General features: G+C 40.3%; 1 protein-coding gene across 4 annotated transcripts in view; it reads left to right on the plus strand.

The window, feature by feature from the left end:
* PTPRM (protein tyrosine phosphatase receptor type M) overlaps positions 1-25,533 on the plus strand; it is a 748,757-nt gene that overhangs the window by 611,838 nt on the left and 111,386 nt on the right. For all 4 annotated transcript variants that reach the window (XM_075826409.1, XM_075826410.1, XM_075826411.1 and 1 more), the window contains one exon: positions 18,802-18,889. In XM_075826409.1, coding sequence (XP_075682524.1) covers positions 18,802-18,889 — 88 coding nt within the window. The remainder of the gene's footprint in view (positions 1-18,801; positions 18,890-25,533) is intronic.

Below are 25,533 nucleotides of genomic sequence, written 5' to 3' on the forward strand. Positions count from 1 at the left end.
CTTCTTTATGCAGCTCCAGCTATCCTTGTGATATTTCTTTTTGCTCAATAATTAAAGTGTTCATTACAAGTGAGCTTTAAACACCTGTTCCATTACCATTCTTTATGGGAACAGGTCTGAATCTAAGGAGATATTTCTAAGCACTAATGAATTAAGCCCCGGGCTTTTACAGAATAAATGATTTACTTTTGCTTTCTCACGTTTGATCTTATGTGCACTATTGTAGCAGACTAGAGATAAGGTAGGATCAGAGAGGCAAGTGTCAAAGGGAAAACTGTGTCAGAAATGGAAGATGCAGTTTATGTTTGGTATAGTGCTGGCTTTCTGATTTAATTTTATGGGTTTTTTTTCTATTTTCTCAGCTTCAGAAAAATAGTTTATTTCAGAAACAAATTATTTTAAGCTACAAATAATATGCACTAGAAAATTTGCATTATATTTACACAAAGAGGCAGTATAATCAATTGCAATCGCCATTATATGAAGTAAAAAAAAAAGCTTTTGCTATAAGAAAACGGTCATGGGTGAAAGGGCACAGAGGCTGTCAGAGTGTCTATGGGTCTGTATTATAGACCTGTATGCACTCTGTGTGCCACTGTATGCAGATTCCATGAGGCACTGTATTCTCTCCTAGAGCAATGCTTCTAGGGGAGAATACCTCCATAATACGGAATGCACTGGAGAAAATCTCTGTGTGCCTCCATATAAAATAGCCAAACTGAGGTACAGTATTACCCATTAGCAGGCTACGAGTGCCTTATTTGTAAACTGTGTAATATGGATGCTAAATATTGTCATGTACATGAGCTCTTACTCATGTTTAAGTACCAAATTGGGTCTTTATGAGATACAACACGAACGTGTAATTTGTAAAACATTCACACCAACGTGTAACATGTCCGTGTGACGTCCGTTGAAACAACAGTCGTCACACAGACCAATATAATTCAATGGGGCCGTTCACACGGCTGTGGTTTCAACGGACCATGTGAACGGTCCGTGAGAAAATAGGACATGTCGTATTTTTTTGGGCTTCACACATCCCTCCATAGACTATGGGGGATGTGTGATAACGCAACCCACAGCATACAGCACGCATTCACCTCAGACGTGAAAAACAGCTGTTTTTCACGTCCGAGTTTCGCAAATTTTGCGTGAATCTTGCCTAAGCCTGCTGATGTTCTGATAGAGAAGCCAAAGAAAAATGATCCCCTCCTTGCACTGTTATAAAGCTGACACTTATGAATTGTGCAAATCATACGTATAGAGATTAATTTTCTAATATACCGCATATGTGTAAGATCACCAGAGGATAAATGTGGGAACTGTTCATTTCTCCTTATAAAAAAAGAACTTAAATGGTCACTTACTTTTCAAAAAACTTTTCATAAATCAACAGTACATGCGAAAATAAGAAACTTTGTAATATATCTTATTAGAGAAAATGCCTCTTTATACACTTATCAGGCTCCTTCCTCTCCCTCCTAAACTGTTCACTCACATTGAATTTACTGCTTTATTCATCTCAAGACAAAACGGACTATCAGCTCACTGAGGCATCAGGTTACAGCTTCCCATAGAAGTTTATGGAGGTGTAGGGAAAGAGGGAGCAGGAGAAGAGGGAGAGAGAGTCAGAGAGAGAGACACAGATGCTGCTGCAGCTTACTAGTAAGTGTTCTATCTCAACCCAGTGCTGGATTCACAGCTACACTGCTCAGTACTGCTGTATGATGTTCTCCCTCTTGCTGCTGTGTCTATATATGTGATAGATAGAGGTTATGGGGAGCAGGATCTCCTATTTTCTCTGTGTAAAATGTATGGCAGAGAGATTAACAGTTACGCTCCATCCACTAGCTCAGTGAAAACTGAGAATTATAGATAAAGCCTACAGAGGAAAAAACTGCTAAAAAATGCAGAATGGAAGACACATTTTTGGTGCGTTTTTTTGCCGCGTTTTTTTAGGCGTTTTTTACCTCTTCAACAGGCAAAGGAAAAAAACTTTTTCCAAAAAACGACCCAAAAAAGCTTAAAAAAACCCTGCCTTTTTTTTTTACGTCTTCCGTTGATTTCAAATGGGTTTTTGAGGCAGAAAACACTTCAAGATAGGTCATGTGGCTTTTTACCACGAGCGTTTTTTTCCACTCGCGGGAAAAAAACACCTCCGCCTCCTATTGAAATCAATGGGAGGCGTTTTCAGCAGTTTTTTGGCACGGTTTCCTCAACAAAAAAACACGACAAAAAAAACTCAGTGTGAACAGGGCCTAAAAGGATAGGCACAGTTTTAAAAAATTATATAACTTAATAAAATTAGATATTTGTACCTTAGAATGAAGGTGAACCCAAAATATAGTAGTTACTGATGTTTGAGGCGTCAACCAGCTATTCTAAAGATTTAGCAATTGTAGCTGGTGCCCAATGTTCCAACTCCACAAAATCCCGAAACAGTCAAAGATTTGATATAACATTTCTTGCACAACAGGCAAAAGTACATGCCTGAACATATCATTTTTTTTTAAGTATAGTTCATTGCATTAAAAGCATTTGTTGATAGCTAACCTTTTTTATTTTATTTTGAAAAAAATATATAGATTTCTTAATAAAATGGTTTGCTCTCAATCTTTTTTACAGTGCTAACAGTACTAGATGATATTTTACTGTTGCCTTTTATAGCAGCCACAGTTTATTGTACTTTATTATTTTGTTACCTTTCTATGGCTATAGTGTACTGTAGGTTGATAATGTTATTTTTATATTGTCGTTTTTTATTAAAAAAAATCTATTTAAAACAGTTTAAATGACAAAATGTAAATTTAAATGTATAATGTGAAGATATAAAAGGTTAAAATTGGAACAGAAATGAGAAAGAAGAAGCGTAGAGATAACTTAGCATGGGTTTCCTTATAAAATAACAAAATATTATCAGTTGCCTAAAAAAACACGTTACAAGGTTAAATTTCTTGGGGTTATGTGAGGTATATGGCATGTAGATTTAACTTGGATCTCTAGAGGATTGTAAGTTTAGACCTGGAGAAGAATACACCTGGGAATTCAAATAAGAACCATTACATTTTTTACATTCAGATCATTAACTGTTATGGTCGGTTCTATGGCAAGCTTAAAAGCCAATCATTAATGATTATCATTTTATAGGACTAAAACAACTGGTTTGACCAATTTGTTCTATCTGTCATAACCAATTTAGCTGATGTAACAAATTTTTTCCTGGTCGTCAGCCAAATATTTCAAGCCAATTGAAAACTGCATAATATATACTGGATTCAATAAATATAAATATATATATATATATATATATATATATATATATATATATATATATATATATATATATATATATATATAATACACTAGATACTTGGATACTGTATACTATACGTAAAAGCAAGCAGCTAATGAAATAGGTTACTGTGCATAAAAATGTACTAGTGACCTCATTAACGCTTAGGGCCTTTTCACTTCAGAGTTGGCTTTCCGTTCAGGGGTTCCATCGGAGGTTTCTGTCGTGGAACCCCTCAACGGAAAGTCAAACGGAAACCTTCGCTTCCGTTTGCATCACCAGTGTCGACACCACTGATGTCACTGTTGCGGCCATTAATTTTGCTGCACCGGTCACATGTCATGTCGGCACGTCATCTCTGGAGAAAGAAGTAAGATCAGTGACCAGCGGGGGACCAGGGAAAAATCAGCAGCGGATTTATAAGATATTACTTCTTTGGTTATTTTACATTGTAAGCTGTTTGTAAAAAACGGCATAGGGTTGGACAATTCTTTAAAAGCCCTTTGTATCCAGTGTTATATCTAGTCTTTTGTAAGTGAACAGTGATTGATTTGGGTAATAGTGATCTATCTTAAATAACACTAAATCTGTTTGCATACCGACATTTTTTTAAATTTTTTTTGGGGATACCATTTGCTTTGACAAAATTAGATGTAATTACTTTAATTTCATAATACTCTGACATATTCCATATTAATATAAAGAAATCATTGTAGCGTAAGAACATTTTTAGTATTCAAAATGAATTAATGAATAATCTTTGCACTTAATCAGTAAAATAACAAACTTCTATTACATGAGGTCAGTTTGAGGGACAAATATATTGTAACAAAAATATGTTATATGAATATAAATTCAGATGAAAATTTAACTCCCTAAAGTGATTTTGTGTGTCTTCTCTTCTGCACACACAGAGATGTCTTCGTTAGTTTTTCTGTCTCATAAGCTCTGCTACACAGATATGTATATTGTATTCTTACTCTCCAAAATTTAAATTGTACTTATATTCAGCTCTAAATGTAGTTATGCTGAAATTTTTGAGATTTTTCTCTGGGGTAAAATACACTGCCATCATGAATATGAAAATTTAAAATTTATGAGTCACTAAACTGTGCACTAGAGAGAAATATGTTAGTTATGCCTTAAATCCAATTATTGAAGGGTACAGTCACTCAAAACCTTATTAAATAATATATTTGAATTTGCCACCTTATAAAGACATACATAAAGTGGCTTCAATGTGATGGAGCAAGGCAGCGGAATGCAAAATGAGAATTCATAAAGTAATGCATTACAGCTGAAAAGCCATGGGTCTTGCATAAGACCAAGAGTCCTTCATTCTACAAAGACACTTAATAAGCACTGTCGACCTAGCAATAACTGATACTAAAATACAGATGTTTTAGTAAAAATAGTAATCGCTGCCTCTTTATTGTATATGGATCTTAAATTGAAAGGTTTTAGTAGTAGTATAAAAACGACACAATAAAAACATGCACACAATGGTAAACTGTAATTAGATTTTGAAGGAACTACGCACATCTTAAATTAGAGATTGTTGTTGCTTACATATCACTATAATAAAGTGACATGATGTGATGTAAATGATGAAAATGGAACAGCCGGGGGAAAAACCCAGTCAAAATATGTTTTACAAATAGATTATTAGCAACTATTTATATTCCAGCAATCTATTCAGATTCACAGCCTGTTATACTGCAGAGCTGCATTTACAATTCTGCAATCTCCCATCATTCCACATTTGCTTAAAGTCTACCCTGAGCTTTTTCAGTTGGTTTGAATTAAGGCAGAGGCGTAGCTAGGTTCTCCAGCACCCGGGGCAAAGATTCAGTTTGCTCCCCCCCCGCAACCTCTTTCCCAACATCTCCTTCCCCCTCGCCAGGTTTGTTTTCTCTACCAATCGACGTGTCATTTATTTTCCACATTTCTTTTTATGTAATTCGAGCATAAAAACATTTGTACATTTTACAAGCAATATAGTTTCATACACAACACCAGAATAGTGCTCAGTACATAAATACAGCCCCAGAACCAAGCTTAATACATAAATACAGCACTAGCACAAATACAGCTCAATTTAGTGCAACCCCTGACGTATAGATTCACACTAATTTGTTTCCAGCTCCCAGCATGGCCCGAACAATGGTAAGAATATGCTGGGAGTTGCTGTTTCAAAAAATAAATCCTATCATAATCATACCACCCATCATCTCGCTGCAGATCATACAGTGACTACATTACTGATTAGAGGCAGAATAAACATTTACATTTGGTGACTCACCGGTGACGTCTCAGATTCTAGTTCTTTTTCTCATCCGGTCCAGACCTATATGATGACTTCTCCCGGTCACAGCCCATTTCTGCAGTTTGCCGCTCAGATGTCTTCAGCTTCTCACTTTTCCAAAATTTCTACACCTATAAACAAAGATAAAGTTCTCATTATACCACATACTACGCCCCTAAATATAATAGCGCCATACACTGCACCTCTAATTATAATAGCACCATACACCGTGTCCCACACACACGCACACACTGTGCCCCCTGTAGATAGTGCCTGCCATAGAGCCCCATGTAGATAGTGCCCCCCATAGAGCCCCCTGTAGATAGTTCCCCCATATAGCCCACCCCTGTATAGTGTCCCACATATAGCTCCCCCTATAGTGCTCCACAGATAGCCCACCCCTGTATAAAGCCCCACTGGAAGATATAGCCCACCCCTGTATATAGTGCTCCACGTATAACCCAACCCTGTATATAGCCCCCCTGTAGATATAGCCCACCCCAGTATATAGTGCTCCACAGATAGCCCACCCCTATATATAGCCCCCTGTAGTTATAGCCCACAACTGTATATAGTGCTCCACAGATAGCCCACCCCTGTATATAGCCCCCCTGTAGATATAGCCCAGCCCTGTATATAGTGCTACACATATAGCCCACCCCAGTATATAGCCCCCTGTAGATAGAGCCCCACCATAGAAAAAGCCCCCCCCTGGTAGATAAAGACCCCCATAGATAAAGACCCCCCTGTAGATAAAATAACACACTATTCAAACTCACCTTAATCCCGTTTCCGACGCCATCCTGCAGCAATGGAGACCTGCTCTCTTCTACGCAGGTCTCCTGGGGTTGAACGCTTCCCTGTCAATCACGCCACTTCACTCCCTTCAAAGGCGCTGAATGGCCGGCAGTGGCGGATTAAGTAGACCATAGGCCCTGGGCTGTTCCACAAACTTGAGCCCCCCTTCCCCACCGCCGCTCTGCCGTGTCTATAGTGAACACCACGTTTTTGTGTGAGCATTGACAAATGGTTGTTACGATTCCCCTTGTCAAAGGGCTGTGTCCCTACATACTGACAGTCTCCAACCATCGCTGACAGTATCACACTGTGTAGGGACACATCCTCCTGACAATGGAAATGGTAACACACATTTGTCTATTAGTCCTGGGTACACAGAGATATGTAGAATACAAGGATTACCTGCAACAGACATGTCAGGAGAGGAGATCACCTATAGATCCAGTAACGTCTTCTCTGATGGGAGCCATTTTCTTTTCTTCTCCATCTGACGCAGACCTTTATCACAACTTCGCCTGATGAGACATCTTTGCCTATCACTTCTGCAGGCATTTCCAGCCCCTATAGAAACACACAAATTTAGACACCAAGGCCCATAATTATACATTAAAGGGGTTATCCGGGTACAGACCGTTGTTATACTGATGACCTATCGATGTGCCCGGACAACCCCTGTTACTCAGACTAATAAATTTGGACCCCAGACTAGATCATAGAATATATACAGACCCAGACCTTCTAAACTATAGCAGTCCCCAGACCAGACCCCCTAAACAAATACAGACCCCAGAACAAGCAACCTGAATAAATACAGACCTCAGACCGGACCCCTAAATACAGACCACAGACCTGACCCCCTACACTAATAATGACCCCAGACCTGACTCCCTTAATACAGACCTCAGACCAGAACCCCTAAACTAATACAGACCCCTAAATAAAGACCGCAAAACTAATACAGACCCCTAAATACAGACCACATAAATTAATACAGAGCCCAGACGACACCCCTAAATACAGACCCCCAGACCAGACCCCCTAAATACAGACACCAGACCTCAAACTAATACAGACCCCCTAAATACAGACCCCAGACCTGACCCCTACACTAATAATGACCAAAAGTCCTTACTCCCTTAAGTAATAGAGACCCCCAGACCAGACCCCCTATTCTAATAGAGACCCCCAGACCAGACCCCTAAATACAGACCCCTAACCTAATACAGACCCTAGAAAAGGCCCCCTAAATAGACCCTATAAACTAATACAGACCCCAGATCAGACCCCCTAAATACAGACCCCTAAATAAAGACCCCTAAACTAATACAGACCCTAGAAAAGGCCCCCTAAATAGACCCTATAAACTAATACAGACCCCAGACCATACCCCCTAAATACAGACCCCAGACCTCAAACTAAAACAGACCCCATAAATACCGACCCCAGACGACTTAAACTAACACAGACCCCTAAATATACAGACCCTAAACCCCTTAAACTGATATGACCCCAGACCAGACCCCCTAAATACAGACTCCTTAAACTAATGGACACCAAACCTCCTAAATACAGTCCCCAAACCAGGCCCCCTAAGTACAGATCCCACTGCAGACCCCCTAAATACAGACCCATTAAACCAATCAATCCCCTTATACTTACATAGTCAGTCTTCTCTGTTGAGGCTTGCTGCTGCTGCTCGAGCTCCTGCGGTCATGTGACCAGCAGGTCTCTAAGCAATAGTAGGAACTTCAGAGATGAGGTCATGTGACCTTATGTCTAAAGGTCCTTTTGCAGGACATACACATTGCAGTTTCGTCACGGTTTTTGCTGCGATTCGCAGCGAAATCGCGACAAAACTACAATGTACTTTGGGCGGCCATGATAATACGATAATCCGCCATTGATGGCCGGGCACGGAACGTACCCGGCTATTCATTGGTTCTAATTGTACCTGTGTCCTATAGACGCAGGCACAATTATAGTGCAGGGGGGTGGCGCTGGCGCCCCCCTCTAAGTGGCGCCCGGGGCACATGCCCGCCTGCCCCCCCCTAGCTACACCCCTGACTGACTTGCAGTCCACTGCCTGTTGTCATGAGGAATCTCGAGCAGCAGAGACACCGAGACGGAATACAGGATGCTTGCATCAGGCACGCTCCCGACTCCTACATGCAACCTTTCCCACCACAGACACACTGTCATAACAGACAGGAGGGGTTTTGGAACGGGCCGTCTTCTCATTGGCCAATGCTTGTTCACACTCCTGAGGAGGCGCAAAGCATTATGGCAAGTGAGGGAAAGGAAGCATCAGTGCGTATAGTGCTGGTAAGCTTCTCACACAGTGTACACGCCCCTGTAATGAAGTGATTGTAAAGAAGCTCCACAAAAAGTTTAAGGCCGCTGGAGGGGACTAAAAGATAGGCATTAGCAATATGTACTTATGGAATGTTATCAGTAACATGAAACCAACAAGAATATGCATTTATTTCATAGTTGGCATAAATGCCAGTTACCCTCTAATGGTGTGTCTGTACACAAGCTTGTTGACTGTTGCCAGTGACAACCAGAAGACTTGTGAAGGCAACTATTTTTTTTTTTAATTAAACTTATCATTGTAATGTTATTTTGAATGTTTTGCAGAGCGTTCCAGCTTTTCAGACAAAACATACTCGAGTGTTTTTATTTATTTTTTATCTGATAATTTTCATTCTAACATAATGTAATGAGCAGTGAAACGGTATCTCGCGGAGAAAAAAATTCATCACTTTACACTAAATAACCTCTTCAATCCTTTTATATTTTATTATTTGCCATTAAGTGGACATGAAAAACCTTTCTTCAATTTGTAGCAGCTTAAATTATGCAAATGATTTTGAATGTAATTATAATGCACCCGTTGTTAATTATAAATACAGCCTTTATTTTCATATAGATAGTATTTATGTCATTTGAATAATTAAGTATTCTAGTTCATTGCCAATTTCATGGGCAAACTATAATTCTTTTCTGTTTACTTGAAAAAAAAGAGTCTCTAGTTCATAGCCCTCAATTGTTCCACAAATATAATTCATAGTCAAATAAAATGCACAGCTGAATAATTGTTATTTTATTGTATATATTTAGTTATTCAGATTATAAAGTTTTCATACAGTATATTTAAATTCAGGACATTTCCTCTGTATTAAAGTAAACAAAATAATCAGTATATAACATAAATCTACTAAGATGTTTCTGACCATGCTCATTGCAGAATCTTATCACACATACCAGTAATTATAAGTCAATGTAAAACCAACAGTGTAAGATTAAGGGTGTTTTCTTTTTTAAATCAATAGTTTTTATTGAAATTTTACTTCTTTTTTAAACAAGAAAACATCAAAATGTGCCCAAGACACGGGCCAACAACAATAGTGCTTCAATACATTGAATATATACCAGGTTGAATCAGTCCGTTAGCACCAACTTATAATAGTAAAAATAAGCAAAAATAAACAAACAAAAACAAACACATAGTGCAGTATCATATTTTCAGTTACATACATGTCAATCTTTATACCATTATGTATAGTATCTCGAGTCTTTCCATATCTCCCAATTTTTCAAGCATTTTTCATGACTGGCAGGGGTATGCAATAAAATCGATTCATAATGGCAGGTATTATTTATTCTACTGATTACTTCTGTTATTGATGGCGATATATTCGCCTTCCAGGATTTAGCAATGGTTATCCTAGTGGCTATGAATATGTGATGTGTCACTACTCGGTCTTCATGTGGGATATCACCCAGCCCAATATCCAGAACTGCCAATTCTGGTTTAAAAGGAATAACTCTCCCAGTAATCTCTTTCATCAATTTATACACCTCTTTCCACAAACCCCTAATCCTCGGGCAATACCACCACATGTGAATGGTCGATCCTATCAATCCACACCCTCTCCAACATTTATTAGTTGAACCAATCATTAAATGAGCACATCTTGCTGGTGTCATATACCATCTGAGGTGAATTTTCCGTGAGAGTTCCACATGATTAATACATCTAGAATGACGTAGAATCCACCCTGACGCCTTTGCCCATTCTTCCCCAGAAAACTCCTCTCCCAACTCACTCTCCCATCTCAACTCGTTTGATGATTTACTTATAACCGTATTATTTAGAAGAAGATTATAGCTACAGGATAGTCCCTTATCATATCCTTGCCACTGATAAAAATACTTATGGAATGCTGACAGATGGTCTGGCCGAGTTGGTAACTCTATAGATTGTAGTAAGTGTCTGATTTGAAGATATTGATAAAATAACTTGCTGGGAATATCAAACCTGAATGTTAAGTTCTCAAATGATCTCATACTTTCTCCTTCATAAAAATCAGAAATACTCACTATCCCCGCCTTTATCCATGGGAGCAGAGACAAATGAGGGGCATAAACCTGCACTATGTGAAGCGGTAGATGTTCAAGACTTAAATGTATCCAATTGTTTTTGCATATGTATGATTTCCATACCTTCAAAGAATCTAAAGTCGTTTGTAATGTCACCCTTGGCATCTTAGCCCCTATATATATTGCCGCCATTAAACTTTTTAAGGATGTTTGCGATAACATATCTCCTTCCAGCTGAGCCCATAAATTAGTGGCTGGATTCTTCCATAACATACGCGTTTGGTCCATAAGTGCGGCTATATTATAAGCCACCACATCTGGTACCCCCAATCCTCCCGCTTTGACTTTACGATATAGTAATTTTTTAGCTACTCTTGCTCTTTTACCATTCCAGATAAATTTAAGAAATAAATTCTGAATTTGTGAAGTAATTGGCCCAGATTAAGGGTGTTTTCTAATGAAGACCACCATTTGGGACGCTCCATTATGAGTCAAAGTGGACGGCCGCTCACAAAAAGTCTGTCTCTGTATTACATGGTTAGCAATTCATTTGCATATGATACTACATTTCCCCTTCCAGCGCACACTAGACGTGGACCTGGCTTTCTCTGGCGATAACAGCTGATCGCTGGGCGTTAGAGAAGCCGGACCTATGGTCATCAGTCTTCTATTTAAAAGGAATGCTATTCATAAGACAATCGCTTTAAAAGGAATCACTAGTGAAGAATAGAGAAAGGGGAGAAAGGGGGCGGTCCCCCAAAAAAACCATAGCACAGGTGATGTCAGACGCCAATCCTCCACGCGTGTTGTCTCTGCTATCGGAGAAAGTCCTGGATCTAACTGACAAGACTATGAAGGAACTCTAACCAGAACATTTCCATGACTCTAACCTTCAGATGGGTGAAATATTTTATTCACATTTGGCAATTTTATTGCATTTGTTTTCTGTCAATTGACATAAAAATATAAAACACTTTTTTCTACTTCTTGACATTACTGTCTGAACTAGTGCTTATTTCCTCACACGCTATATCTAAAAGGTTGAAAGCACCTTTTGTTGCACTACCTCACCCACATGTTAGTTCACTATTAAGGTCAGAAACCTCATACCTGAAGAATAGAGCTTCCCATTTTTGAAAATTCAAATATTTATTAGGTTTTTCAAGGTGTAATCAGCAAATATAAAAAGTGGAAGGAAGAAAGGAAGAGGGAAGAGTGGGAACATAATATTATAGTCACCTTAATGTGCAACTCCTGAGGGTTAAAAATCACAAAGCACCAAAGTACAGTAAAACAAGTCATATTTATATTGGTGACTGAAGTCCTAACATTCATTTCTGCATTAGATCATACAGAGAGAGCTTCTCATTTTAGCTATTTATTATGGAGACTTACAGAGTTTACTTTTAATTACATTGACCCCAGCATTAAAAAACAAAAAAATGCTTCATTTCAGGTTAATATTTAAACTGCAAATTCCCTTCTACATAGCACATGCTGAAAAGTGATCTACACAAAACAGGAACTGTCAGCCTATTTTCAGCACTCATTGGCCAGTGTGAAAACTTCAATACATTAGCTCAGGAGTTTAGTGACATTAAAAGTGATTTAAAAAAGCAACAAAAATACTACCAACAAAACATAAAAACTTGAACAAATAATAAGACATTTTCTTATTATAGATTGTCTCTATGAAATAGTATAACTCCTCTCACCAATGTCTCCAGAGAACATTTCGTACAAAAACATTAATATAACATACAGCAATACAATACTATACATTAGTATCACATAACAGTGTGTTGATTCATGAATTTGTCCACTTGCTTATATGGGATCATGAAGGAAAGTTTCCATGGAATAGTGGTTCTAAAGAGGTTTTGTCTTTCTTATAGATAAACTGGAGTTTTGAAAGAGAAGTGTTTAAAGGAGTTATCCAGGTTTTTAAAATGGATGGCCTATCCTTAGGGTAGGCCATCAATACTAGATTGGTGGGGGTCCGACTGTCGGCACCTCGCCGATCAGCTGTTTGAAGGGGCCATCGTGTTCGTACAATCACCGCAGCCTTTTCATTGTTTACATGGTTCTGTGTGTTCGTACTTGAACGCGCCGTTACATTTGTAGCGTCTGTGCAAGGTATTGCACCACTGTCTCATTCACTTGTATATTTTTCAGCTTGATAACTACATGTGACTCCAGACCATCACACAGCAATACATTTTTGTTTATAGTGCTAATAGCTGTTACTTCATAAAGTAGATTATGATAGCCCTGTACAGAATTTATATTGAACACATACAGTTAGGCCCCATGCACACGACCGTAAAAAACTCAGTTTTTGCGGACCGCAACTGCAGTCCGCAAAAACGGAGCCATTCACTTTCATTGAACGCTGACACCTTTCCGTAGCACTACGGAAGGGTGTCCGTGCCGTGGAAATGTTCCGGGAATTATGGAACATGTCCGTTCTTTTGCATTTTGCGGGCCGTGCTCCCATACTTTGTATGGGAGCACGGCCCGAAAATGCGTCTGTCAGTCGGCGGCCGGCCGTGCCCGCAATTGCGGGCCGTGATTGCGGGCACGGTCGTGTGCATGGGGCCTAAGGTCCAGAATTATTTGGACAGTGACACAATCTTCATGATTTGGGCTCTGCATGCCACCACATTGGATTTGAAATGAAACAACTGAGATGCAATTGAAGTGTAGACTTTCAGGTTTATTTCATGGGGTGAACAAAAATATGCTGTCAAACGTTTAGGAATTGCATCCATTTTTCTAAACAGACTCCTCATTTCAGGGGTTCAAAAGTGATTGGACAAATTAACATTACCATAAAAAAAAAATGTAATACTTTGTAGAGAATCCTTTGCAGGTAATGACTACCTGAAGTCTGGAACCCATAGACATCACCAAACGCTGGGTTTCCTCCTTTGTGATGGTTTTCCAGGCCTTTACTGCCGTCTTCAGTTGTTGCTTATTTGTGGGTCTTTCTGCCTTAAGTTTTGTCTTAAGCAAGTGAAATGCAGCTCGATCGGGTTGAGATCTGGTGATTGACTTGGCCATTGCACAATATTCCACTTCTTTGCCTTAAAAAAAACTCCTGGGTTGCTTTCACAGTATGTTTTGGGTCATTGTCCATCTGTACTGCGAAGCGACGTCCAATCAACCTTGCTGCATTTGGTAGACTCTGAGCAGAAAGAATATCCCTGAACACTTCAGAATTCATCCGGCCGCTTCTGTCTTCAGTCACATCATCAATAAACACCAGTGACCCAGTGCCTTTGGCATCCATGCATGCCCATGCCATCACACTACCTCCACCATGTTTTACGGAGGATGTGGTGTGCTTTGGATCATGAGCCGTTCCAAGCCTTCTCCATACTTTTTTCCTCCCATCATTCTGGTACAGGTTGATCTTAGTTTCATCTGTCCAAAGAAAGCTGTTCCAGAACTGGGGTAGCTTCTTTACATGTTGTTTGGCAAAGTCTAATCTGACCTTTCTATTTTTGAGGCAGATTAATGGTTTGCACCTTGTGGTGAACCCTCTGTATTTGCTCTCATGAAGTCCTCTCTTTATGGTAGACTTAGATACTGATACACCTACTTCCAGGAGAGTGTTCTTCACTTGGGTAGATGTTGTGAAGTGGTTTTTCCACCATGGAAATGATTCTGCGATCATCCACCACTTTTGTCTTCCGTGGAAGTCCAGGCCTTTTGGAGTTCACCAAATCACCAGTGCACTCTTTTTATTCAACAATGTACCAAACTGTTGATTTGGCCACTCCTAACATTTGTGTTATCTCTCTGATGGATTTCTTAATTTTTTTCAGCCTAGCGATCTGTTTCATTTGCATTGTGAGCTCCTTTGACCTAATGTTGTGGGTTCACAGCAACAGCTTCCATAGGCAAATAACACACCTGGAATCAACTCCAGACCTTTTACCTGCTTAATTGATGATGGATTAACGAGGGAATAGCCCATGCTGCCCATTAGATAGCTTTTGAGATAATTGTCCAACTACCTTTTGGTCCCTTGAAAAAGAGGCAGCTACATATTAAAGAGCTGTAATTCATAAACCCTTTCTCAAATTAGAATGTGAATACCCTCAAATTAAAGCTGAGTCTGCACTTTAAGCACATATTGATTATATAACTGTATATTCAATATGTTTTGGTAAACAGCTAAAATGCCAAAACTTGTGTCACTGTCCAAATAATTCTGGACCTAACTATCTATTTCTCCTGATACTAAAAAGCAGTACAGAAACTGTGCACTAGTCATTGTTCTCCTCGGATATGCTAAGGCAGTTCTATATCTTCTGTCTACCACACAACCAGCCATGTATGTATAAAGTAAAAGTTAGAGATGGTCTGCTAGCATTTTATAAAGGTTTGTAGATTGCAAAGCAATTAGTTAGCAACATTGAATAAAGTCAAAGCCTGTCAAGGTCAACCACTTTTTGATGTAATGTGTGTTGTGATCCAGAGAATAAATACAGGACATTATTTTTGTTTTGAAAGAGATGCATTTCTAGGACTAGCATTTATATATGTTCAGTTCAGTCGCAGAGCTATGTCCTATAGGTCACGTGCAGCACCATTCTTCTTGAAATGTAATTTGTAACATAAAGTGGCTTTTAAAATATGACAATAATACTCTCTCTGCTGTGCCTCAAAATTAACATAGTTAGAGGGGACTTATCATATATTCAACTCTAGTTTATATTTAACTTTACTGAAAAGGCTATGTACACTTTCGTAGGCATTTTATTTATATATATATATATATATATATATATATACACTACCGTTCAAAAGTTTGGGGTCACCCAGGCAATTTTGTGTTTTCCATGAAAACTCACACTTATATTTATCAAATGAGTTGCAAAATGACTAGAAAATATAGTCAAGACATTGACAAGGTTAGAAATAATGATTTTTATTTGAAATAATAATTTTCTCCTTCAAACTTTGCTTTCGTCAAAGAATGCTCCATTTGCAGCAATTACAGCATTGCAGACCTTTGGCATTCTAGCTGTTAATTTGCTGAGGTTATCGGGAGAAATTTCACCCCATGCTTCCAGAAGCCACTCCCACAAGTTGTATTGGCTTGATGGGCACTTTTTGCAAACCATACGGTCAAGCTGCTCCCACAACAGCTCTATGGGGTTGAGATCTGGTGACTGCGCTGGCCACTCCATTACAGATAGAATACCAGCTGCCTGCTTCTTCCCTAAATAGTTCTTGCATAATTTGGAGGTGTGCTTTGGGTCATTGTCCTGTTGTAGGATGAAATTGGCTCCAATCAAGCGCTGTCCACAGGGTATGGCATGGCGTTGCAAAATGGAGTGATAGCCTTCCTTATTCAAAATCTCTTTTACCTTGTACAAATCTCCCACTTTACCAGCACCAAAGCAACCCCAGACCATCACATTACCTCCACCATGCTTGACAGATGGCGTCAGGCACTCTTCCAGCATCTTTTCAGTTGTTCTGCGTCTCACAAATGTTCTTCTGTGTGATCCAAACACCTCAAACTTCGATTCGTCTGTCCATAACACTTTTTTCCAATCTTCCTCTGTCCAATGTCTGTGTGCTTTTGCCCATATTAATCTTTTCCTTTTATTAGCCAGTCTCAGATATGGCTTTTTCTTTGCCACTCTGCCCTGAAGGCCAGCATCCCGGAGTCGCCTCTTCACTGTAGACGTTGACACTGGCGTTTTGTGGGTACTATTTAATGAAGCTGCCAGTTGAGGACCTGTGAGACGTCTATTTCTCAAACTAGAGACTCTAATGTACTTGTCCTGTTGCTCAGTTGTGCAGCGGGGCCTCCCACTTCTCTTTCTACTCTGGTTAGAGCCTGTGTGTGCTGTCCTCTGAAGGGAGTAGTACACACTGTTGTAGGAAATCTTCAGTTTCTTGGCATTTTCTCGCATGGAATAGCCTTCATTTCTAAGAACAAGAATAGACTGTCGAGTTTCACATGAAAGCTCTCTTTTTCTAGCCATTTTGAGAGTTTAATCGAACCCACAAATGTAATGCTCCAGATTCTCAACTAGCTCAAAGGAAGGTCCGTTTTATAGCTCCTCTAAACAGCAAAACTGTTTACAGCGGTGCTAACAGAATTGCACAAGGGTTTTCAAGTGTTTTCTAATCATCCATTAGCCTTCTAACACAGTTAGCAAACACAATGTACCATTAGAACACTGGAGTGATGGTTGCTGGAAATGGGCCTCTATACACCTATGTAGATATTGCATTAAAAACCAGACGTTTGCAGCTAGAATGGTAATTTAGCACATTAACAATGTATAGAGTGTATTTCTGATTAATTTAATGTTATCTTCATTGAAAAAAAACTGTGCTTTTCTTGCAAAAGTAAGGAAATTTCGAAGTGACCCTAAACTTTTGAACGGTAGTGTATATATATATATATATATATATATATATATATAAATAAAATGCCATATGCTTTATGTGATTACAAACATTTTTTCAATTGACTTTTAATAAAAATAGTTTTTAGTTATTACAATACAGCTACTACGTATCCGTTATAAAGAGAAACTTTATCACTCGCTGTCAGCTGAATGCGTCAGTTATGTGAGCAGGTCCTGCGTGTTGCTAAGGTCAACTTAGATGTGATTATAATTTTAGTAATCCTGTGTGAGACAGGACCCGCTCTCAGCCGAGCCATCAGTTCACTTCACTGACGGATTCGGCTGACAGTGGATGATACAACTTCTAAGTATAAAGGATATATAAAAGCTGTATTGAAAAAACGAAAAAAGAAAATTCTTAATAAAAGTCAATTGAAAAAACATTTGCAATCACATAAAACATATTTAGTTAAAAAAATGCTTGCAAAGGTTTCTAAAGCCTTCAAATATAAGTATGTAAATGTAATGTTTTGTTTTTTACATTTTGAAACACACACTTCCTTGCTGCATTTTATGTATAGTCAGTGCAGCAGGATGTGCGTGATTTATTTCTTCAAGATTGGGAGTTAATGGTCAGAAAAGTGTTAATAGTCAGTCTCCAGGAACAGATTTAGAATAGTCCTTCACCCAGAGACCTGGGAGTGGTAAGAAAGCTGTATACGGAGCCTTATCTGTGTTCATAGTGTATAGCAGATAATTTTGAAAAAAAAAGTGTTTTTACTGTGTAAAAGTAGTAAAACATACAAAAACTATACAAATTTGGTATCGTTGCAATCGTAACAACCCGCTGAATAAAGTTATTGTGTTATTTATATCAAATGGTAAACGGCGTAGATTTAAGACGCGAAAAAGAGTGGCGAAATTTCAGGTTTTTTTCTATTTCCCCCCAAATAAAAGTTAATAAAAGTTAATCAATAAATAATATGTCCCCCAAAATGGTGCTATTAAAAAATACTTGTCCCGCAAAAAACAAGACCATATACAGCTATGTCGACGCAAAAATAAAAAGGTTATAGCTCTTGGAATGCGACGATGGAAAAACTTAAAAAATGTCTCGGACATTAAGGTTTAAAATAGGCTGGTCATTAAGGGGTTAACAGATATTTTTTCAGATATCTAGTAATTGTTCCTTTGGTAGTATACAAAACGAAACTGTGATAATCTGCATTTTAGGTATACTTGACAGTCATGTCTTAGTTGATCTAGATGCACATTGTTGAAGCTTATTATACTCTTTTGTTAATATCCATTTATCTTCCTATCAGGGCTTGTGTTAGTCTCATTATCTAAAGAGGAAACATGGGTGGTATTGCTTTGAAAGGCATATGTGATACTGACAACATAAATTGCACCTTGCGTATTCTATAAATGAAGCAGACATGATTGTTCGAATAGATCTCCAGATAATTAAATCACTGTGAACAGCTAAGGCAATCATTTCTATCTCTTCAGTCAAACTGGTGTTTCCATTCTTTTAAGAAATTATTGCTGTAATTCTTCCCCTAACCTTGGACTACGTATATTTCTTTTTCCTTTTTCTATGTGGCATAACGTTTAGTGACACTGTTTTTATTTTACAGAGCTTCTTTGAAGGACAGTCAGCACCGTGGGAGTCTGCAAAGAAAGACGAGAACAGAATGAAGAATAGATATGGGAATATCATAGCATGTAAGTGTTGACAGTATCATAGTGGCACTGCATATCATTCCTTTACTGTGCCAGCTCTTATTCTAATGACTTAAAAAAATTACCAGCATGCATCTGGAGGACAATTATATTTAAACCTCCCCCTGAGCAAGATTGTGTTTGCTTAATAAATGCTTGAGTCTACAAATTAAAGATATATTAACCCTCCTTGACCCTGAGTGGATCCAGGGTGGAGCTCATTTTTATTTTTTTAAAAATTTTGCAAACATCAGATAATTATGAATTCAATTATATAAAGTTACAGTTTTCTTGTCTCAGAGAGATTTAGGCCTGAAATTTAATAATTCATTACGCAGGCAAATTTATAACCTTTACAAATGTGAAACATCCGCGGATCGTTCAGAAGAAAAGGTTACAATTTTTGCGCCTGTTAAATAAATCATCTGAGTCCAAAGAGCAGGCATATATTTAAGAAATTCCTGTCGTATAGACAATTATGCTGGAACTCGCATAGCCGAGTCCGTTTCCTCTTTTAAGTGTACAATGTTCTCAGCGGGGATAAAAATCATTTTTTACAAAAAGTTTAAATAGTTAAAAGTCATAGATAACAAAACTGTGTATTAGAAAATCAGAAGGATACATCGTCATTTGTCAGGTTCTAGCTCAGTATCTAAGGTGTGAATTACAGTGTCCTAAATACTTGGTTATGACAATAAAATGTGCATTTGTAAATAATAACAACATAATAAGGGGTCACTCAGTTACAGAATCGTAATAATTTACTAGACGCTTACTCATTTTTAGGTTGACTGACGTAGCCCTTCCTGTTTATTTTGCTCTACATACACATACATACAAGCAAGTCACACATATGAGCTTTCTAATGCTTGCCATGTTTAATAGCTAGATGTACAGTACCAATAGAGGTCAAATGTAGGGCTGTTGAGTAAGTTTATCTATCTATCTATCTATCTATCTATCTATCTATCTATCTATCTATCTATCTATCTATCTATCTATCTATTTATCTATCTCATATCTATCTATCTATCTATCTATCTATCTATCTATCTATCTATCTATCTATCTATCTATCTATCTATCTATCTATCTATCTATCTATCTATCTATCTATCTATCTCTCTCTCAATTCAATTCAATTCAATTCAAAGAAGCTTTATTGGCAGGACCAAATACATATTAGCATTGCCAAAGCAAGTAAGAAGTAAGGGAATGAGGGATAGGGACTGAGGGCTTGGGGATAGGGACATATCTAGGGTCGGGGTTATACAAGTCCATGGCATATCATGTCTCTCTCAGTTTATGGCATGCAGTGACATATTGTGCCGCTGTGCCCACTGTGGTTTCCTCTTCACCCAGCAGGATGTAGAGTTTCTCTTCCTCTTCCATGGAGCTGAAGTCCGGTAAGAGATCAGAGAGTCTCCTGAAGTGAGTGTCCCTTACTGCTGAGTATTTGGAGCAGTGTAGCAGGAAGTGGGCCTCATCCTCCACGGCCTCCTGGTCGCACTGTTGGCACAGTCGGCTCTCCCTGGGCTTGTAGGTCTGTCTGTGGCGCCCGGATTCGATGAGCAGGTTGTGGGCGCTCAGTCTGTAGCGGCTCAGGATCTGTCTGTCTCTGGGGTTTGGCAGTTTCTCCAGATATGGCGCCAGTTTATATTCCCGCTGTAGACTCCGGTATATTGTCAGTTTCTGGGATGTCTTTATGTCGTTCCTCCAGTCACTGATATACTCCTCTTGGCCTTTGTTTATTGTCTTCTTGATTTCGGCTTTTGTGAGGCCGCGCTGAGTGACATTTTCTTCAGGCCGGGTGAGGGTGAGATGTTCTGGGGGGCCTGGTTTACCTGGGACCCCTTGGTGTAACAGGGCTTTATGGTGATAGGAACTTTGCCTGCTGCTGTGTAGATGGGCCCAGAATGATTGCGCCCTCTTCTGGATTGTGAGGTGTAGTGGGAATCTGCCTAGTTCTGCCCGACAGGCACTATTTGAGGTGCTCCGATGGACTTGGAGAAGGTGTTTGCAGAATTCTAGGTGGAAGATTTCTGTTGGGCTGGAATCCCACCTTGACCAGTCTGGGTATGTGTCCGGACCCCAGACTTCACTGGCATACAGGAGGATTGGGGAGATGATGGAGTCAAAGATTTTCAGCCAGACCGTCACTGGTGGTTTGAGATGATAGAGTTTTCTTCTGATGGCATAGAAGGTTTTGCACGCCTTGTCTTTCAGTATCTCTATGGCTTGTTTGAAGCTTCCTGATTGGTTGATTTCTAGGCCCAGGTAAGTGTACCTGTCGGTCGCTGTGATTGTGGCGTTATTTAGTGTGAAGGTCGGGTGCTTGGGGGATTTTGAGTTTCTCTTCTGGAACACCATGATGTTGGTTTTCTTTGCATTGATGGGTAGTGCCCACGTGGAGCTGAATTTTTCTAGGATTTGCAGGTTGTCTTGGAGACCTTTCTCGGTTGGTGATAGTAACATAAGGTCATCTGCATACAACAGGAATTTCACCTGGGTGTCATGGAGGGCGAGACCTGGTGCTGAGGAGGATTCCAGAGCTGTGGCCAGTTCATTGATGTAGATGTTGAAGAGCGTTGGACTGAGGCTGCAGCCCTGTCTGACTCCTCGGCTCTGCTGGAAATCAGCCGTTCTTCTCACGTTCACCTTCACGCTGCATCTGTTCTCTGTGTAGGAGCTTCTGATGACGTCATAGGTTTTACCTCCTATTCCGCTCTCCAGCAGTTTCAGGAATAGGCCCGGGTGCCACACTGAGTCAAAGGCCTTCTTAAAGTCCACAAAACAGGCGTAAATCTTCCCATGCTTTGTATTGTGGACGTGGCTCTTGATGAGGCTGCGCAGGCTGAAGATGTGGTCAGTGGTGCGGTGGTTTGGCATGAACCCAGCTTGGCTTTGGTGGAGGACATTGTGCTGGGTGAGGAAGCTGAGGATTCTCTTATTCAGGATGCTGTTGAACAGTTTCCCCAGGTTGCTGCTGACACATATCCCTCGGTAGTTGGCCGGGTCGTACCTGTCCCCACTCTTGTGGATTGGTGTTATAAGGCCTTGGTTCCAGATTTGCGGGAAGTAGCCGGCACTCAGCACTATATTAAATAGTTTGACTATTGCGGCCTGTATTTCTGGCGGGCTGTGTTTTATCATTTCTGGTGAGATTCTGTCTAGGCCGCTGGATTTTTTACACCTTATGTCTGAGGTTCTCTCTGTTACTTCTTGCAGTGTTATTGGTGTATCCAGGGGGTTTTGAGAATCTTTAAGTGTTTCCTCCATCGCCTTCAATTTTGATATTATTTGTTTTTGTTCTTGGCTTTGTTCTTCTTTCGGGATATCTTTGTAGAGGTCCCTGAAATATTGGAGCCAGATGTTGCCATTTTGAATATGAAGGTTGTTTTTCTTGCAATTTTTGCCCATGTGTTTCCATAATTCCCAGAACGAGTTGTCATGGAGGGCATCTTGGAGTTGGGTAAGTTTGGTGGAGATGTGCCTTTGTTTTTTCTTTCGGAGGATGGTCTTGTATTGCCTCTGTATGTTGCTGTAGGCCTCCTTCAGACCGGTGTTGTTTGGGTCTCGGTGCTTCTTATTTGAGGCATTTCTTAGGGTCTTCCGTACTTCTTTGCACTCACGGTCAAACCAACCGTTAGGATGTATTTCTTGTGGCCTCTTGTAGTCACATCTTTTCAGGTCAGACTTCTCTGCCATGGTATAGAATATATTATTGAGGTCATTTACGGCCTGATTGACCCCTCCTGGGCTTGTCTCATACACCTTGTTGTAGAGGTTGTGAAGCATCTCCTGCACTTCTGGTCTGTTCATTGTCTCTTTATATTTTATAGTTGACGTTTTGGACCATTTATAAGATGGGGGCAGGTTGAAGAGGCCGCTTTGATGTGGTTTTTGTGCAGATGGTTTGGTTGTGGATTTGATGTATAGAAGTAATTGGTTGTGATCTGACAGGTGCGTTTGTGGAGTGACTATGAGTGCGCCAATGTTTGCGGGGTCCATGTCCGTGATGGCATAGTCTACTACACTACTGCCTACATGGGAGTTTAGTGTATACCTTCCTAAAGAGTCTCCCTTGGTGCGGCCATTCCGTATGTGGAGTCCTAAGCTTCGACATAGATTCAGTAGTTTTTTCCCGCTTTTGTTGACGGTGCTGTCATAGCTGTTTCTCTCTTTCTGTAGGGAGTTATGACAGTCGGCCTCTGCTCCAAAGATGAAGATATTTCCATCATTGGTCAGGTAGTCTTTATCTCTCCCCGTTCTTGCATTGAGGTCTCCGTAGATGAGAACGCTGCCCAGGGTCTGGAAATGGGCGGCTTCCCTTTGTATGATCTCAAAGCTGTCTGGGTTGGAGTACGGGGACTCTGGCGGTGCGATGTACGTTGCGCAGAGATACATGTCAGACTGAGAGGTGAGGATGGAGCTGCCTATTCTTATCCAGATGTGGCTGTCTCCTCGCTTCACGGCTTTGATCTGCTCATGGAGCTCCTCCTTGTACCAGACTAATATTCCTCCTGAACACCGACCCTGCTTGATGTGTTTATTTTTCAGGGCGGGGACAGAGATTTCCCTGTATCCAGTGGGCACCAGGGACTCATTCTCTGTCCTAGTCCAAGTTTCCAGGAGGATTTGTATATCGATATTTTTCAGTCTTTGGATGAAGTCTGGATCGTTAATTTTGCATCCAAAGGCTGAGGCGTTGAGGCCTTGAATATTCCAGCTGCTGATTATAAAGGACGTCATTGTGTGTCCATATACCTTGTAATGAGCGGCGCTGTGTAGGACGGGCTGGAGATGTGACTGTTGGATGTGTTGTAGATGTTCTCGTGTTGTACAGTCACATTAGTTTTTTACATAGAGTGCTGAGCAGGGTCTTTATCTCCTCCATGTCTCTGCTCTGCGTGTCTCTGTGTGAGGCAGGGGGTTTCCTCCATGTCTCTGCTCTGCGTGTCTCTGTGTGAGGCAGGGTGTTTCCTCCATGTCTCTGCTCTGCGTGTCTCTGTGTGAGGCAGGGGGTTTCCTCCATGTCTCTGCTCTGCGTGTCTCTGTGTGAGGCAGGGGGTTTCCTCCATGTCTCTGCTCTGTGTGTCTCTGTGTGAGGCAGGAGGTTTCCTCCATGTCTCTGCTCTGCGTGTCTCTGTGTGAGGCAGGGGGTTTTCTCCATGGATTTTGCCTCTGTTGGTCTGACCTTGGGTAAAGGGGTTTTTCTCCTGGGTGTAGTAAGGTGTGTGGAGTTTGAGGTCTTTTCATTGTTAGTGATGTCTCCATGTTTTGGTTTTTGCTGGTGTGGGGTCCAGGTCTGGGGGGTCTGTTCAGCACAATGTCTTTCAGTTCTTTGGCCAGAAGGCTGACCCCTCGTTTGTTGAGGTGTTTGTCATCATACAGGTGGTGCTGCTCTATGGAGGGGTGTTGTGCCAGGCTGATGTTTGACATTGAGCTGATGTTCGCTGCCAGCTCTGTGTTGATGGCCTGGGTGATCTCGTTGGGTACATCTTTTCTTGGGAGCACGGATGATATAATTATTTTACTGTCAGGGAACTTTTGTTGTGCCGTCTTTGCTAGTTGGGTCAGTTGTTCTGCAATCTGCTGTTGCTGGTCTTGGAGGTTGTTTGTACCCGTGTGTATAATGAGATGGTTTGGATTGGTAAAATGTGGGTTATTGATGACTGATGTGACTTGTTGGATAGTTGCACAGTGAATTTTACTGACCCTTTTTCCTGGGAAGAGTCGCCGTGAATTAAGGTATTTGCCATTTGAGTCAATTATTAGGACAGTATCAGGACATTGTGACTTGCGGGTGGCTTGTCTGATGCTTGTGTCCTGGGTCCTGCTTGGTGGTGGTATGTGGTGCTGCTGTGGTTCTGTGCTGGAGGTTTGGTTGGCGGTCGGCTTTGTACCCACTTGTATCGCTCTGTTTTCTCCTAGTTTGTTTTCATTAATTTCAGGAATATTTATTGGGTTTGGGTGATTTGATGTACTAGCGCCCTGGTCATTGGCAGTCCTTATGTCAGCGCTCTCCCTTGCTCCTAGACTTTGTGTTTGTGGTTTTAGATTTTCTATCTCTAATCTGAGCTTTGTATTTTCTTGTTGCAGCTCTCGGAGTGTACGTTGTATTTCCTGCAGAGCTGATGCATGTTCACATTTCAGTTTGTTTATCTCTTTAGTTACTTGGTCATTTGTGTTTTTGTCACCGAGATTTCTTTGAAGTTCTTCTTTGAATTGTACAAAGTCTCTTTCTAATTGAGATAAACAGTCTCTGAGGGTGTCGGGTGAGGGGTGTGGGACATTGGGACATGGGGCAGCGGGGCTGTCGCTGGAGATTGTCTCTGTATGTCCATCTCTGGTCTGGGTTGCTGGAGTTTGTTGTTCTTTGTAAGTTTGGGCCTGGTCTTTAATATGATGAAAGATTTCTTGGAATTCCTCTAGCTTGTCCTCATTGCCTTGTATGAGAACGGTGCCGTTATTATATAGACTTATGGTAAGTGTAATACTCCCATCATTTCCTGGGTCTTTTATTCTGATCTGTCGGCCCTTATTGATGCCACACTTTGATATGTCCTTATAGTGCTGGCACAGGGCTGTGTGCCAGGCGGAGCGGTGCTCAGTGTAGAATAATACATTTGTTTTCCTCTTGACTT

The sequence above is a fragment of the Rhinoderma darwinii genome, chromosome 5, assembly GCF_050947455.1.
Source record: "Rhinoderma darwinii isolate aRhiDar2 chromosome 5, aRhiDar2.hap1, whole genome shotgun sequence".
Classification (NCBI taxonomy): domain Eukaryota; kingdom Metazoa; phylum Chordata; class Amphibia; order Anura; family Rhinodermatidae; genus Rhinoderma; species Rhinoderma darwinii.